The 14,990-nt window shown below is 50.1% G+C and overlaps 1 protein-coding gene across 5 annotated transcripts in view; it reads left to right on the forward strand.

The window, feature by feature from the left end:
• Positions 1 to 14,990, forward strand: part of ABR (ABR activator of RhoGEF and GTPase) — a 175,641-nt gene that overhangs the window by 94,120 nt on the left and 66,531 nt on the right. For 4 of the 5 annotated variants that reach the window (XM_039886217.1, XM_039886218.1, XM_039886221.1 and 1 more), the window contains exon 3: positions 9,193 to 9,291. In XM_039886217.1, the coding sequence (XP_039742151.1) occupies positions 9,193 to 9,291 (99 nt within the window). Of the gene's footprint in view, positions 1 to 1,694; positions 1,830 to 9,192; positions 9,292 to 14,990 lie in introns of those variants that run through there. The other variant, XM_039886220.1, reaches the window with a different exon arrangement.

Here is a 14,990-nt window from a genome sequence, read left to right on the forward strand (position 1 = left end):
TAATTCAGTGCACAGATACATTTTATTTAGACCGCACCATTTTTTTTTTAAATGTAATTTAACTGCCATCATTTTAAAATAGAGAGCTATCACCTAATAATTCAGATTTCCAGCTTCTCTTGAACAATCCAAGATGGGACAACCTTGACCCTGCAATGCCCCTGGCAGCCGTCAGCTGGAGCTGAGTGGTGGTTTCTTCAGTTCACCCAGTCCTCACCCGGCTCACTTCACTGATCTTATCTGCACCATCATGGGTGCCGGAGTTTGCAACAACTTTGCCCTAGGTGTCGTATTGTAAAGAGCTTTTCTTTACAATAGAACCAAGCTCCCCTCTCTCGTGAGAGTGGATGGATGTCCATCTCTGGATCCCGGCTAGGGAACCAGAATGTGCCGTTCACCCTCTGGATTCGTAACTGTTCAGATTCGTAACCGTTCAAGCAGCCAAGGGAAGCAGGCTGGGGGTGGGCAGGGCTGATCCTGCTCCCGGTCCTGGGTCATGTGCACCCCTCTCCTGTGGAGTTGGCTGTACTGGGCTGCAGACTCTCTTGAGAGAAAAGAGCCCCAGGGAGGTAGTATTGCTCATCTCGGCAGCATCTGTGAGTAGGAAATGTGGAACCTCCAGCCGTCCAAGGTGGCTCTGCTGCAGACCTTGGCCGGCAGTGTGCTGTTGTGGCGAAGCGAGTCAGGCCTTCTCTGCACAAAGCCTTGTTCCCCCAACCCTGGTGGGGGCTGGAAACTGGCTTCTCACCAGGCCTTGGCTTCCCCTCTGTGAAGTGTCAGGACCTGAGGCAGAGGTGAGAAGGAGACTGAGGCTTGTGGGGATCCCAAGGTGACACTAAGGCTGGCCCTGGTCGTCCGCGAGGCTGTGTAGGCAGCTGCTCCTCCGCTCCTCCCCCTGCAGGCTTGCCGGGCTCTGGAGAGGGGCTGTAAATAAAGCCTGTCTCTGGGAAGCAGACCTCCCCCTGCGACCGGCCCGTTTGCGGCCTCCTCGCCCCTCCTCCGCGCTCCAGCAGCCTCTGCCAGCCGGCTGGCTGGGTGACCACAGAGAGGGAAGGGCTCCACCTCGCAAGTGAAGTCGTGCATTTCCTGTGTATTAATAGCAAACGCGAACCTCAGAGCCTATAAAGGGCGGGATCGCCGGGGTCGGCGGTGGCGGGGCGCCGGGACCGACCTCGGGAGCGGCGGCCCAGGAACGCGGTGCCCCGCCTGCGCCCGGCCCGCGCACACAGCAGGAAGGGCCCGGTGGCCGCGCAGGGGCGCCTCTTGCTCCCTGCTCCGCCCGCGCGCGCCTTCCTCCACTGACAGCCCTGACATCAAGGCGGCGGCGGCGGCGGCGGCGCGGAGCTCCACAGAGAGGCGGCCGAGGCCTGCGGGGCTGCCCTGGAGGACCCGCTTCCCCTTTCTCAGGGCGGAGACGCGCGCGGGGCGGGCCCGCAGCCCGGCGCTGAGAAGGTCCGGGAAGCGGCCGCAGGAAAAGGTTCATAATGGAGCCTTTCATCGGGAGCCGGTGGCAAGGTGCCAGGACTGACTCCGGGGAGGCCGGCATGCTGGTTTAGGCCTGCCCTGCACGCTCTTCCCCTCCCTGCCCGCCTGCCTCCCTCCCGGGCGGCGGCGGCAACGGCTGCTGCTGCTGCTGCTGCTGCTGCTGCTGCGTGGACCCTGCTTCCTGTTTGCCCTCCGCGGCTCGGGCTGCAATGGAAGAGGAAGAGGAGGCAATAGGCTTTTTGGACAAGGTTCTAGAGGATGAAGATGTGTTTCTTCTGGAGGAATGCGAGCTGGGAACCCCGACCAGCCCTGGCTCAGGGTCCCCCTTCTTGGTGGCTGTGAAGGTGGGAATGTGACACGCCCTGGATGCTTGTCGGGGGAGGGGGCAGGGCTGTCAGCTCTCTACTGCAGAAACTGTGTGAAGCTGTGTGCGAGCAGAAATGGCTGATTGGTGCACAAACCTCACTCAGTCTGAGAGAGGCTGTCGCATTACTGCGAGGGGACGACGTGAGGGGCTGTGCTCTCTGGCAGCTGTTCCTGAGGGAAAAGGGCTGTGCCTGCCTCCTCCCCTGGACCAGTTGTCCTCAGGGGGAGTGGCCGTTGGCTTTCCCCAGGCCAGCTGTGCTGGGGGCTTTCTCTGGCAGTGACATGAGTCACCTGGTGGGCAGGTCAGTGGTGTGAGACTGCTGCCCCAGAGGAGCTGGCTGACTTGAAACCAGGAGGCTATAATTCATTGTTTCCATGGTAACAGTGGGATAAGTGCACTTACGAAGTTCAGGCCAAGGGGGCCACTCTTTTCTTAGCAACGAGACTTATGAATCTGGGCTAAAGCAAGAGAACATTTGGAGAGAGAGCAAACCAGAGGTCACTGAGCTTCCTTGAAGGAAAAGAATTGGATCCACTGAAGAGGGGGAGGTGAGGCAGGAGCCATGTGGGTAGACATTTTTCTTAAGGTGGGCACAGGCAGGAAGCATCTGCTGGCCCCCAGCCCACCCACTCTGGGGCAGTGGGCACTCTTAACAGCAATACCCCTGTCCTGTCAGAGAAGTCGCCTTGAAGGTAGAGCAGGAGAGGAGTGGCTTCAATCCCTTCCCTTCTCTTCGCCTCCTCCCCAGGGGCCGGGCTTCCCCTTAAAACCACACTAGTGCTGCCTAAGGAACGGCACACCAAACCGGTCTTTCTTTCTCCTAAGCTCACTTCTAAGAGTTCTAACCTCAGCCTTTTTCTCACCTCTTTTCTGTTCTGTGGCCAGAAGGGAGGGCTAGTTAGAAATTATGGCAGGGAGTTTGCAGACTGCAGGCCAGGCTGCCTAACAGAGAGCACTCATGTATGGGCCCCAGGCCTGTCTGCCCAGGCAACACTGCACCCCAGCGGGCTTGTGCACAGAGCATTGCTGTGGGCAGGAGGCTGTCACTGAGCCTCCCTGGGCCTCTGTGTCTCTCCGGTAAGGTGGGGAGCATAGCCCTGCCCTACTCACGCTACAGTGTGGTTCTGAGGAGGAGCTAGTAGAGGTAAAAATAGATTGCAGGCCAAGGGATTGGCTGGGAGCTCAGTAGTGTGTGCCACGGAAGTATGTGGGGTTCCTAATGGGCATTCTCTGAGGAACCCTTCCTAGCAGGGATGGGGTCCTGCTCATATGCTGCTGTGTGGGTCCACCCTTACCCTGGACTCTGGCTTATACCTCAGTCTTAGCCCATATTTCACTCTGCTTGGAACTCTAGATGTCTCCCTCCTCGAGTATATCCTAGTCTTCTTGAGGGCAAGGGCCACGTTGTATTCATTGTGGAATGCTGCACAGTGCTTGGTGCTTGACTGGTGCCCTGTGAATCTGTGGAATGAGGCCTGCAGAAGGTTTACCATGTCCCTGCCTTGTTCCATCTCAGGTGTTCTAAGAAGGCAGCACATGGATGCCAAGGGGTCCTGGTCACATATCACCCCTAAAAATGCTGCTCCTCCTAGATCTCTATGAATCTTCCCCTTTACCTTGCTGCCTCAGTGTTTCTGGACTTGTCTCCAGTGTCGGAGGAGGGGACCTTTTCTGAGCGTTGGAGAATTGCAGGCCTCCTATCTCACGCCGAACACCTCTAGGATGCCTTTTTCCTCTCCCAGGCTTGGCCAGCTGTAGAGGGAGAAGACAAACAGGGTGGTTGCAGAGAGGTGGTAAGAAAGCTCGTTTATTCACTCAGCAGACAATCAGGTTGTGTTCTATTCAAAGCACTCTGCCTGGCACGGGGGAGGAGATGAGATGAGAGGAGATGAGATGGTCCTTTCTCACAAAGAGTTGACAGTTCAGGGCAAGGGGACAAGTGCACAGATAATAGGAATATAACAAGAAAGTAGTCAGGGCCATGAGAAGGGTTCTGATAAAAGGGGACTAAGTTCAGAGGAGGAGAGAGAGACCACTTCTGGTTGAATCAGGGCTGACTGGATGCATGTGTGTGCACGTGTACATGTGTGTGTGCCTGTGTGTGGTCAAGGGACATTTCTGGAGTGTGTGCTCCTGCCCTGGGCTGTGGATGGTCTTGGCACACTCTTACAAGATACTCTTCTCAGCAGCTGGTAGGAATCCAAGACAGTTTTCTCTCTGCTATTACTTTACTTCAAGAGTACTTACCTTAAACAGTCATTGTGTTCCTGAGCCTGTGTCCAGATGCCAGTCCTATAAATCAATCTGGTTTTCAGTGTAATTTCTGAGATGCTTCGTCTTCCTGAGGGACAGATGTGAAGATGACAGTGGTTTTCTCCAGAGCTGGGACTGGAGCTTGCCATGTCCTTCAACCCGTACTTCCCTTTGAGAAGTTAATAATCAATAGACTAGTAATAACAAAATACCAATAGCAGCATCACCTCCCATCTGCAAAGTACTGTATACTTTCCAAGTCTTTCATACAATTCTATTTAAGATTCGTAGAGCCGATAGGGGCCTTGCTATATAAAAGCTGCTATTTAAGGGAAATCATTTGTTAGGAATAAAAATCCTTTTGTAATGCACATTAACCCTTCAGGTGTTACTCTGTGCCAGCTTTTAATGGATTGTCTGAAATGCCTGTATTTCTGTGTCACCTGCTCCAGTCTCCCTCCAAAATCAGTGACGGTCATGCCTGTGTCCCCAATTTGGGTGTTTTCCCGAAGCGGGGGCCACATATGTGATGATTTGAGAGGTGATTTTTAGGCAGCACCTGGATATATATTTTGCACTTTAATAGTTAGGTATATCTTTTAATGTATATTATAAAAAATACGATTCGTCCATCTTTCCAATAATTTCAAATGTCATACATGGGATAGGGCTGTGTTTTTAAGAAGACAGTTGTGGTTAAGAACAATATTAAGTAAATAATAGTGTAGGTGGTATATGAGTATGACAAAACTGCAAAGTTGCAATATGAACAACTGAAGTTTGGAAACTCTGCTGGGTGCCATGGGACCTGCCAGGGATCCACTCTTCAGCAGAGTGGGGCAGCTAGAATTTGGGCTTTGTCCCCCAGCAGTTGCCCCTGTCCTTTCGGCTCTATATTTTGCTAAGGAATTAACTGAAAGATACATCCCTGGTGCCTAGCGGTGAGAAGAGAAGGAGTAGCTTGATGTCCCTGCATTGTCTCAACTCAGGGAGGCGCCAGCTGACTTGAGGATGATGCTTGGCATGGACACAGCCCCTGGACCCAGTAGCATCTACCCTGAGCAGACCCAAATAGTATGCTCCTTGCAAACTGATGTGGCCCGTGAGCTGAATTCTGCTATCTGTGGAGCCGCTTGGCCTAAAGCTCTGAATCACAGGCAGCACAGCCTGTTCAGTCTTCATTATTGTCTTGGAGGAAAGCAAAGCTCCTGGATAGATTGTGTCTTGGCTTGGCCTAGAACCAAACTTTGGAGGCTTTATTTAGCCCTACTGTAGTAGACCAGCCAGAGCTGGCTAAGCCTTACTTGTAGATACTGTCCCTACCAGAGTGACCTGACCTCTTGGATTTGGGGACCTCAAGCTGACAGACTTTCAGCCTGGCAGATTGTATAAAATGCTAGGAATGAATGAACCCACAGCAGCTGTGTTTCATAAGCTCCACTTGGGGAGAAAGTGGGACAGTGTCACTGAGAAGGCAGCTTTCCTGTGCTGGGAGACTAGCAAGGAGCATGGCATAGGCTGTGGGACCCTGAACCCTTAGAGAACTCACTGGGGATTCTGGGCATGTGGGTACCTCTGGAGGGCTCTTTGGGGGCAGAGACTGTCTCCCTCACTTGTATTCCCAGTGCCTGGCACCTAATGGGGAGTGAATGAATGAATGTTGAGCCCTGACATTTATGATAATAAATGATAAGAATAGCCCCATAAGGAGTCAAGAAACAATTGTGAATTTCCAGATAATTCTACACTAGGAACATGTAGAGTCTGAAGACAGTAAAGAAAAGATAGAAGAGATTTTTGGTGGTAACTGAGAACAGCCCTCCTATGGTAAAATGACACAATTTAATTTCACATCCTTTCACATCACCTCCACCCTCATGCCAGCCAAAACAGTGACTGTGGCCTAGAGTGGGGGAGAATCTTGAGGGTGACTCATTATTGCCTTTTGGGGAGCCCTTTCAAGATTGGACTCTGAGGTGGGAGTCTCTTGAGGAGAGGATCTTGGTGAAATGGGCTGACACAGGGGTCGGTGCTCATGGCAGGTGGATGAAGGCCTGGAGGGAGCTGCAAATCACCAGGCCATCACCCTGGTCCTAGTCCAACCAACTCTACAGTTAAGCTCAGTGTGCCCCAAGTGACTTCTAGGTCCTCAGGCAAATCCTTGGGTGCAGGGAATAGGAGGAGAAGGGGGCACAACAGGGGAGCATTGACCCCAACATGGAGGGCGGGTTCCCATCTGTCAGCTGGAGAAGCAGCAGCATTTGTGTGATGTGCAGGGAGGTCTCTTCGAGTAGCCTTGAGGGGCCCTGCTCTAAGCTCTGATCTTCCTGGGAGGGCATGCTGCCCATCCGTAATGCAGACAGCTTCAGGTAGCTGGCAGTTTCTACTCTCTGTGACTCAGGAAATGATGATAACACCTTCCAGATTGTGGGTTTCCAATGAATTAATCCATGGAAAGTGCTTAGAACAGTGCTGGGTTCTTGTGAAGCCATCAATAAGTAACTATTGTCCTCTAAAGCTTGGCGTCCATACCTGTTTCCTAATGCTGCTGAAACAAATTACCACACATTTAGTGGCTTAAAACAACACAAAATTTATTCACTTACATACAAGTCTACAAAGGTCAGCAGGGCTGCATTCCTTCTGGAAGCTCTAGGGAAAAGAATCTGTTTGCTTGCCTTTTCCGGCTTCTAGAGGCCTCCTCTATTCCTTGGCTCGTGGCCCCAGCTTCTGTCTTCAAAGTTAGCAATGCAGCATCTTCCAATCTCGCAATCAATCTCTCCCCCTCCATCTCACCTTCTATGGTCACATTACCTTTTCTCTGACCCTCTTGCTTCCCTCTCATAGGACCTTGGTGATACATAGGGTCCACATGGATAGTCCAGGATAATCTTCCCATCTAAAAATCTTTAACTTAGTCATATTGGCAAAGTCTCTTTTGCCATATAAGAGAACATATTCACAAGTTTGGGGGATTAAGATGTGGACCTCTTTGGCAAGACATTGTTCTTCTATCACAGGGTCAGATACTGGTTTAGAGACTTGGCCAGGGGCGCCGGGTGGGGGAGCAGCAGCCTACAACACATATCTACTAACTGGCTTGCTAATGAAAGGCCAAGGATAAAGTTCCCAGAAAAGGGTGGGAAAGCTTGTGAGAACACGAGTGCTGGGGCAGGGAAAGCAGCTAGGGGAAAGCTGCTCTTCTCAGGACTTGGAAAATTCCCGATGGCTTCATACGCTCTCCCAGTCTATGTTTAGGGTGTGCATTTGATGCCCGGAGAGGACTCTGTTTGAGATTCCAGGTAAACAGCTGATGTTTGAAAAGAGAACTTGAGAGAGGAAATTATCAGAGCAGTGGAAGAGCATGGAATTTGGTGTTCAAAGACTGGAGAGGAATCTCAGCTCTGCTTCTTCTTAGCTTTGTGACCTTGGGCTAGTCCCTTCCCTCTTTTAATTCTTGTTTGTTTCCATTTGTTTATAGTACCCACCTCAATGAGGCATTTGAGGGCCAAATCAGAGAGTGGAAAGGACTTAACAAGGCTTAATTAATGTTAGCTACCCACATGTTAGGGGTATCACGTGGCGCCGGGCTTCAGGGAAGTACACAGGAGTGTGATGCAGGTGCTTCAAAGGCCCTGCGAAATCACCGGTCAGGTAACGAGATAGGGCACATGTCAGGATTGAGGGGCAGTGCCACAGAGTCCTGTGAGAGCTGACACCGCAGGCCAGAAGCTTCAGCTGTGCCTGCAAGGAGAGGTGGGATTCAGACAGGACAAGAGCTAGGGTGGGAGAAGGCATTTTAGGCTGCAGGGATAACAAGAACCAAAGTTCCCAGGCTGAAACACTCCTGGCATATTAGGAAGACAAAGAGATCTAATGGCTGTGAGGAGATTAAAAGGGTAGGGAGAGGCACTAGGAGCCACTGAAGGTATTTAAGTAAATAGACTGGACACCCCCCATATCACAATTTATATTTGTGTTTAGTGTTTTTTGTGTTTTTTTTTTTTAACGTCTTTTTCTCCCACTAGATTATAAGCCACATGAGAGTAGAGACTACTGTATCCTTTTTTTCTGTTGTATCTACAGGGTCAGGTGGCCATTCAGTAAATATTTGTTGAATAAATAAATAAATGAACAGGTAACCTAACTGAATCCCCAGATAATCAGATTTTGCTGTATTGCTGTTATGACCTTGGCAGTATCAGGTGAAAGGTGGCGTTCTCAAGGTTAATCTGGCTCTGGTGTGTGGAGCAGAGGGAGGGGAGAGAGGCAGAGGCCAGTTAGAAGAATCGGGCTGCAGAGTGGGATGCTGTGGGTCTCGACAACAGCAGAGGGGTTGGGTGGAACCGAAGGGAAGTCTTGGTAACAGATCAGCAAGATGGGCATTCAAGGCTAAATGAGGCATGATCTTCACCACAGCAGAGATGTGCATTATACAGTGAGGCAGTCAGGAAATGCTTGTGGGTATGGTGCGAGGGGTAAGGTTGAGGGCCCTACAGTTAGCCCTTTCCATTGTGGGATTGAGCCCCCCCAAGGACAGGAAGATATAGTCAGTGGTATAGCAAGAAGGCCACATGGCTGGGGTTCCCATGGCCACTTTCTTCTCGTTCTTTCTGTCCCTACTCTCAGTTTATACATTACTTCCTCTGGGAGCCTCCTCTGGCTCCTGCTGTGCCCTCTGATGTGACCATGCCCTGCCTCTCTAATGACTGTGATTTCTCTTCTTAACTGTGTTCCCCATTAAATTGCCCTCACACATGAGGCCAGGTCCTTCATTGTCTTGCTCACTATAAGATTGAGTAGGTAGGTGGGTGAGTGGGTGGGTGGATGGATGGATGAACTGGTATAAAATAAAGGAATGTGAATAAGGGTTGGGAGGGAAAGCAAGATGTTAGCAGTAGGAATATGGGTGATTGCTTTTCCTTTGATATTTCTGTGTTTGCCAGATTTTCTGTAATAAGTATATTTGGCTTTTATCCCCAACAAAAATGTTAGTTAAAGAAAAGATAAAAGGCAAGAAAACTGGCCATTCAGGATTCTGGCCTTCTTTCTCATGAGCTTTTGGCTTTTGGTTTGCTTTCATACAGGTGGAAGCAGGGAAAGGCCTAGAGATGAGGAAGCTGGTCCTCTCAGGGTTCCTGGCCAGTGAAGAGATCTACATTAACCAGCTGGAAGCCCTGTTGCTGGTGAGTATATGCTCTGGCCTTCTTGTCAGACAGTGTCGTGATCTAAAACTGCTTTTGGAGTTTGAAAGGAAGGAGGACCTGGACCAGTCCTCTGGTCCACGGACTCTGTGGTACTGCTCTGCTTACAGCTTGGCATCAGGCAGCCAGGGTCATTGCCAAAAAGGGACTGTGCCTCTCAGCGCCAACTCTCTGTTGACTGTCCCGGGAAAGGCAGGAGAAGCAGCACAACCAGGTTGGGGGTGGCAAACACTCCATCACCCGTGACCATGGCGTCGGCATTACTTATGGATCTGTCTGGTGGGGGCCTAGCCATTGCCTCCACACTGAGCTCTGGGAGTCTCTATCTGTCAATCAAGTTGAGACCTCTTTGTCATCCCTGGTTGTGGTCCTTCCTCCTTCCTGGAACCGTTTGCACCATCCCAAGGCAGTGTGGCAGGAAGTGTGAGGTGAGGGGCTGTCTGTGCCGCTTCAAGACATGCCACAGTTCTGAGGTATCAGACCAACCCCAGCCGTCTGTGAAGGTACCTCAGTTTCCTCTCCAAGATGGAGACATTGTTGTAAGAATCAGACTGGGAGGAGAATATTATTAAAATATTTTTAAAAGGAAGTCCTATACAGATGTAAGACATTTTTGCCTTTGAAGAAAGGGCTTATTAGATGGGTCTGGAGATTATGCAGAGTGATCATGGCCTGTAAAGTTCTCTCCCTAGGTGTTTTGCAGTCTGAGACATAAGATGATGATATAAAGGAAGTGTAAGAAATGTAGTTGTAGGTCAGTAGAAACTAATTCTTACAAGAATTGTGAAATACACATTTGCATACTTATACAATGTTGTCGCCCAGTGTCCCAGGGGATTGGGGATCTATTATTAGCCAAGGAATAACTATTGAAATGTGCGGATACTTTGCCACACACCAAACTGAGTCTGTGGTGGATCTCGCCGGGAGTTTATTGGAAGGTACAGTAATGTTTTTCAAGGCAGGAACAGTATGGTAGGTAAACAAGGACTCCGGTCTGGGCTCAGGAGGAGGTCGAGACTTGATTGCCATGAATAGTAGACTTGTTGCACTGTTTTACGAACTGTGCATCTCGACCATTAGTGGGTCTCGACAACAGCAGAGAGGTTGGGTGGAACAGAAGGGAAGAGTCTTGATAAGATCAGCAAGATGAGCATTCAAGGCTGAACGAGGCGGTAGGTTGAACCGGCATTTAAAAACAAATGAGAAAGAAAATATCGACATGTATCACACATATTAAGTACCATTTCATGAAACTTCGGTTTGTTGTATGTTTGTGTATGTACTGGTCCATATTATTTCTTACATGTGGTAGAGTTGAAAACCACTGGCTTTGGGCAAGCCACGTATAACCTCCTTGAGCCTCAGTTTCCTCATATGAAGATGAAAATAATACCATTATCTTCTCCCTTTTCTTCACGGGGTTGGGAAGACCAGGTGATCCTTTTTGGAACCTAGTACAATGCCAGGTGCTTATGCACTGAAGGAAGGAGGACAGGCAGATGACTGGTCAGACACATGTGAAATACACCTTATAAACTATGAGTTACTGTACCAAAAGAAGGGGGGGGTAGTTGTTATTACTAAAAGGATGAATATTTGAAAGAAGTTCAAACAAAGGAACCAGAGGGCCCGGCTTTGAATCCCCCCTTGACCACTTACTGGCTCTAGGCCTTCCGCAGTTTAATGAACCTGCAGATTAATGAAACTTCGTGCCTCATTTTCCTCTTATGCACACTGGGTATACTAATATTAGTACAGCAGGTCCTCGTTATAATGTTGATAAGATGAGAAACTTAATTCTTATTTATATCAATTAGCTGATGGTAAATTGGTTTCGCTTCAAGTCGCAGAACCTATCGACGACATTGAGGACTTACTGTATTCTGTTCATGAGGCCGTTGTGAGGATTATATATGTTTGTATGAAGCTCTTAGAACTCAGCCAGAGTGTTAGCTGATACTATCATTTTCTCCGGTGTGGTGCTGTGGTGCCGGGACAGAATGCAGGTTAGGGCCTGTTTGTCTCTGTCAACACACCCTTTCCCTGAGGAAAGGGGAGGCGCATGTCCCCATCAGAAGCCTGCCACTCTCAGATTCCAACTTGCTGTTCTCATCTGTCATTGGGCCTAACTTGAATTTCCGTTTGTCAGGGCAGAGATAACAACAGATTTAGGGGTGAAGACACTCCCTCCTTGCCTGCCTCACACTGGACAGCTCATACCCCAAAGGCAAAAACTGTGAGCCTGGGCCTCCCCTCTCCCCCACAGCTTGTTCACCCTGGGCTCTTGATTGGTTCTTTCTTGGGATGAGGCAAGAGCAAGGGAAAGAGGGAGGGACCAGCTGGGAGGCCTGGTCTGTGGCCAGAAGGGCTCCAGGAAGAGGGGGCAGGATCCTGCACAGCCACTGCTTCAGATAAGCCTCAGAGATAAGGAATCTAGCCTTCCCTCCTCCTCCTTGAGCTGGGAGCCTTCCTTTCTCAGCTACCCTGTAGCTAAGCCCTTTGCTTTTGGGGGTGATCTGACAAAGGGGCTCAGAGGAGAAGAAAATATGTCCTCTCCAAGCTCTCTCCTCCTCCCACGCCCTGATCTCCTTCTTATCACTCCACCCCCATTCCCACAGCTATTCTCCTAAAGTGTTTGACTGTTCTCAGTTTAACACTTCCTGATATGCAAATGACTCTGTGTGTGTACCTAAGGCTGTGTGCACACACCAGCACAGACAGCGATACCACACGGGACCCTCTGTTCCCGCCCCCCTGGATTGTTGGTTGGGCAAGGTTTAGTCATCTTCTGGAACCCTCCAGGTTCCTGGTGGGCTCAGATTATAAGTGAAATGGGTCTGGAAGCCTGGGCTGAGGTGGGTGGGGTGAAGGAAGGGAGACAAACCAAATGCATGTAATTCTGCATCTCCCTGACTCTGGGTAATGAGCTGGATACTGCATCTGGCTGCACCATCTCCCACAGTACCTCCCCACCAGGCACTACTGGCCTCCTCTCTTAGACTCTCATTCTGGCAGTTTGCTTTGTAGTTCCTGGGCCCACTGCTCTCAGGTTCCTTATCTGTGAAATAGGTTAATGACGCCCTCCTGCCTGGGCCCCAGGGAGGAGGAGGATGACTAGATAGTAAACAGGCCTTGCTGGCAGCCTCCAGGCCTTCTGGGATAGGAGGTGGAGGAAGTGGGCCAATTTCTTTCCCGTTTTGCAAGGCAAGTTACTGGGGGACAGAGGAGACAAATGGTGATGTGAAGTTCCACTGGGCGTCAGAACCCTCCTAGCCTGTCTTCCTGAGAAGCGCTTCATGGGGAATCAAGTGCCAGGGTCGGCTCTGAGGTCCCTCAGGATCCTCTCTATTTCTCCCCTGATGACACGAAGCTCCCACCCTCTGCAGCAGGCTTGCTAGAGGAGGGAGAAGGGAACTGCTGGCCGGCACTTTGACGGAGGAGCGTGCTGGGTCGAAGCGCAGTATTGGGTTACCTGTGCCTTTCACTCGAACCACCTGAGATCTGTATTCGAGGTTCACCAGATAAAAATAACTGCCAGCCAGGAACACACACCCAGTGCTTTCCTCTCCCACTAAGGGAAACCAGGGCTGAGATCCAAGATCCCCAACCTTGTCCTGAGAACCATCTGACATTCAAGTGCAGGCCCTGTCCATGTGACCCGCCGTGAGTGAGCACCCATTTCTTCCCCTTTTGTAGACAGAGTGGGAAGTTTAGGAGGAAGCAGAGCTGTTGTGTCTTGTCCTTGCATAGGCGGCACATGGGCGCTTCTCCATCTTTTTCTGAGAAATCCTGACTCCTGTGCCTTCCGAGGACTGGTCTCTCCCTCTTTCCTTTATTCCCTCAGCAGCAGGGAGAGAGATTAGTGGTTCTGGGACTCTGTGGTGAGTTGGACCCTCCACTGGCTCCTGGGTAGAGGTAAAAAGGATAAACTACAACAGTAATCCTGTGGGCCAGCTCTGTATCCTTCACGAAGCCCTGGGGCCGTGCAGCTGAGTGTAGCCACCCACCTGGGGTTGGGAGAACAGTATTCCCTTGCTCCTGGCTCCTTGTTTCCCTGCCAAGCATGCTTACCCAGGTCCCACCCCTTCATCTGCTCAGATCTTCCCAACCTTCAAGGCCTGCTCCTGTCACCTCTTCTGCGAAGCCCTCCAAGTTGTATCAGCACAACCTCGCGTCCATTTGGTTGGTATTTACAGTTCGAGTCGAGTAGTACACTATCTTGCTTTGTCCACTAAGTTGTTTCATTTATGTTGGTCCAGTTTACCCAAAGAGATTATAACAGTCTCCAGAACTAGGATAATGAATCATAAAAATAATCTCCTGAAAAGAAAACTGGACCCCGTCATTCCCCTGCTTAAATCCTTCCAGGGAAAGCCAGGTCATTGCTTGGGCTGAAAAGCTACATTCCTCCTCCTGCATGATCTGGCCACTGCCCACCCCTCTAGCCCTGCTTTAAGTTCCTGTCCTTCCCCTAGCCCCCTGTACACAGGCTTTTTCCAGCTCCTCTCTCTCACCAAGCCTGTTCCTGCCTCAAGACTGGGCATTGAGGAAGTTTGTCCGGAATACGGACCCCTTTGCCCCCGCGCTTCCATTTCAGAGTAAATATACCCTTTGTGGAGAAGCCATCCTTCAGCACCTGTCTTAGGACATCCCCTTCTTCCCTCATTGCATGTCTCTGATTCTCTGTTCAGTTGTTTCCTCGTGTTTTGTCTCTCCCCCCTCATAGGTGGGAGGCTCCATGAGGACAGTGATTTGTGAATCACAGAATAGCACCCTCCAAAGTCCCCACCTCAGTCTGGCCTCGCATTAGGAACTTGGTCCATTATTTGTGGGGTGAATAGTGAATAGTAGCAGCTAACGTTTATTGATTGCCTTCTATGTACCAGGCACATACTCAATATATTATATGAGTTATAGCTTTTGATTTTCCTGTCAGTATTCTTGAGACGGTAATATCCCAGATTTACAAATGAGACTGCTAAGGCCCAGAGATGCTAAATGACTTGCCCACAGCTATTAGATGACAGAGTTGGGACTCAAACTCACACTGTCTGGCCCGCACCAGATTGAACCCCATCCTACTCCCTTAGCAAAGGGCTAGACATTGAGAGTTTGTTGTCTCCAGAGCTGAGAAGGTCCGAAGGAGGACGTCTACTTTTTCCTCCCTTTATCATGTGTCTGGACTTTTTAAACCTGGGAGGATGAGGGAGCCAGAAGCCGGAGCATTGTTTGGGTATTTGAGTAGATGGGACTTACTCTGGTGGACAAACTTGGGCACTGCCACCATCAGAATGAGACAAATGAGAGTATGGAGTGAAACTTGGCTGGGAGTTTGGCTGCTATATGGTTGGCTCAAGCTGGCGGTCACCTCTCAGAGTGAGCCAGCAATAACTTTGATCTCTCTTAGTATAGATGTTCCCTCCAGTTCAGCACTGAGTCATCCATTCCATTAGAATTCTTCTCTTGTCAGAAAGCTCACTACCTAATTCTATGACACAGTGGGAGACAGCTCTAGTGGGTCCACACCTGCCCCCATAACTACTTCTTGCTACTCCTGAGTCTCCAGAGTGACCCAGACTAAGTCAAAAGCCTCTTTACCCACAGCCCTTCATCACATTGACTATGTCTGACTCAGGCTTCTCTCTTCCAGGTAAATGGGCCCTTCTCCCCCTTACTTT

The sequence above is a fragment of the Pteropus medius genome, unplaced genomic scaffold, assembly GCF_902729225.1.
Source record: "Pteropus medius unplaced genomic scaffold, Ma_sr-lr_union100, whole genome shotgun sequence".
Classification (NCBI taxonomy): domain Eukaryota; kingdom Metazoa; phylum Chordata; class Mammalia; order Chiroptera; family Pteropodidae; genus Pteropus; species Pteropus medius.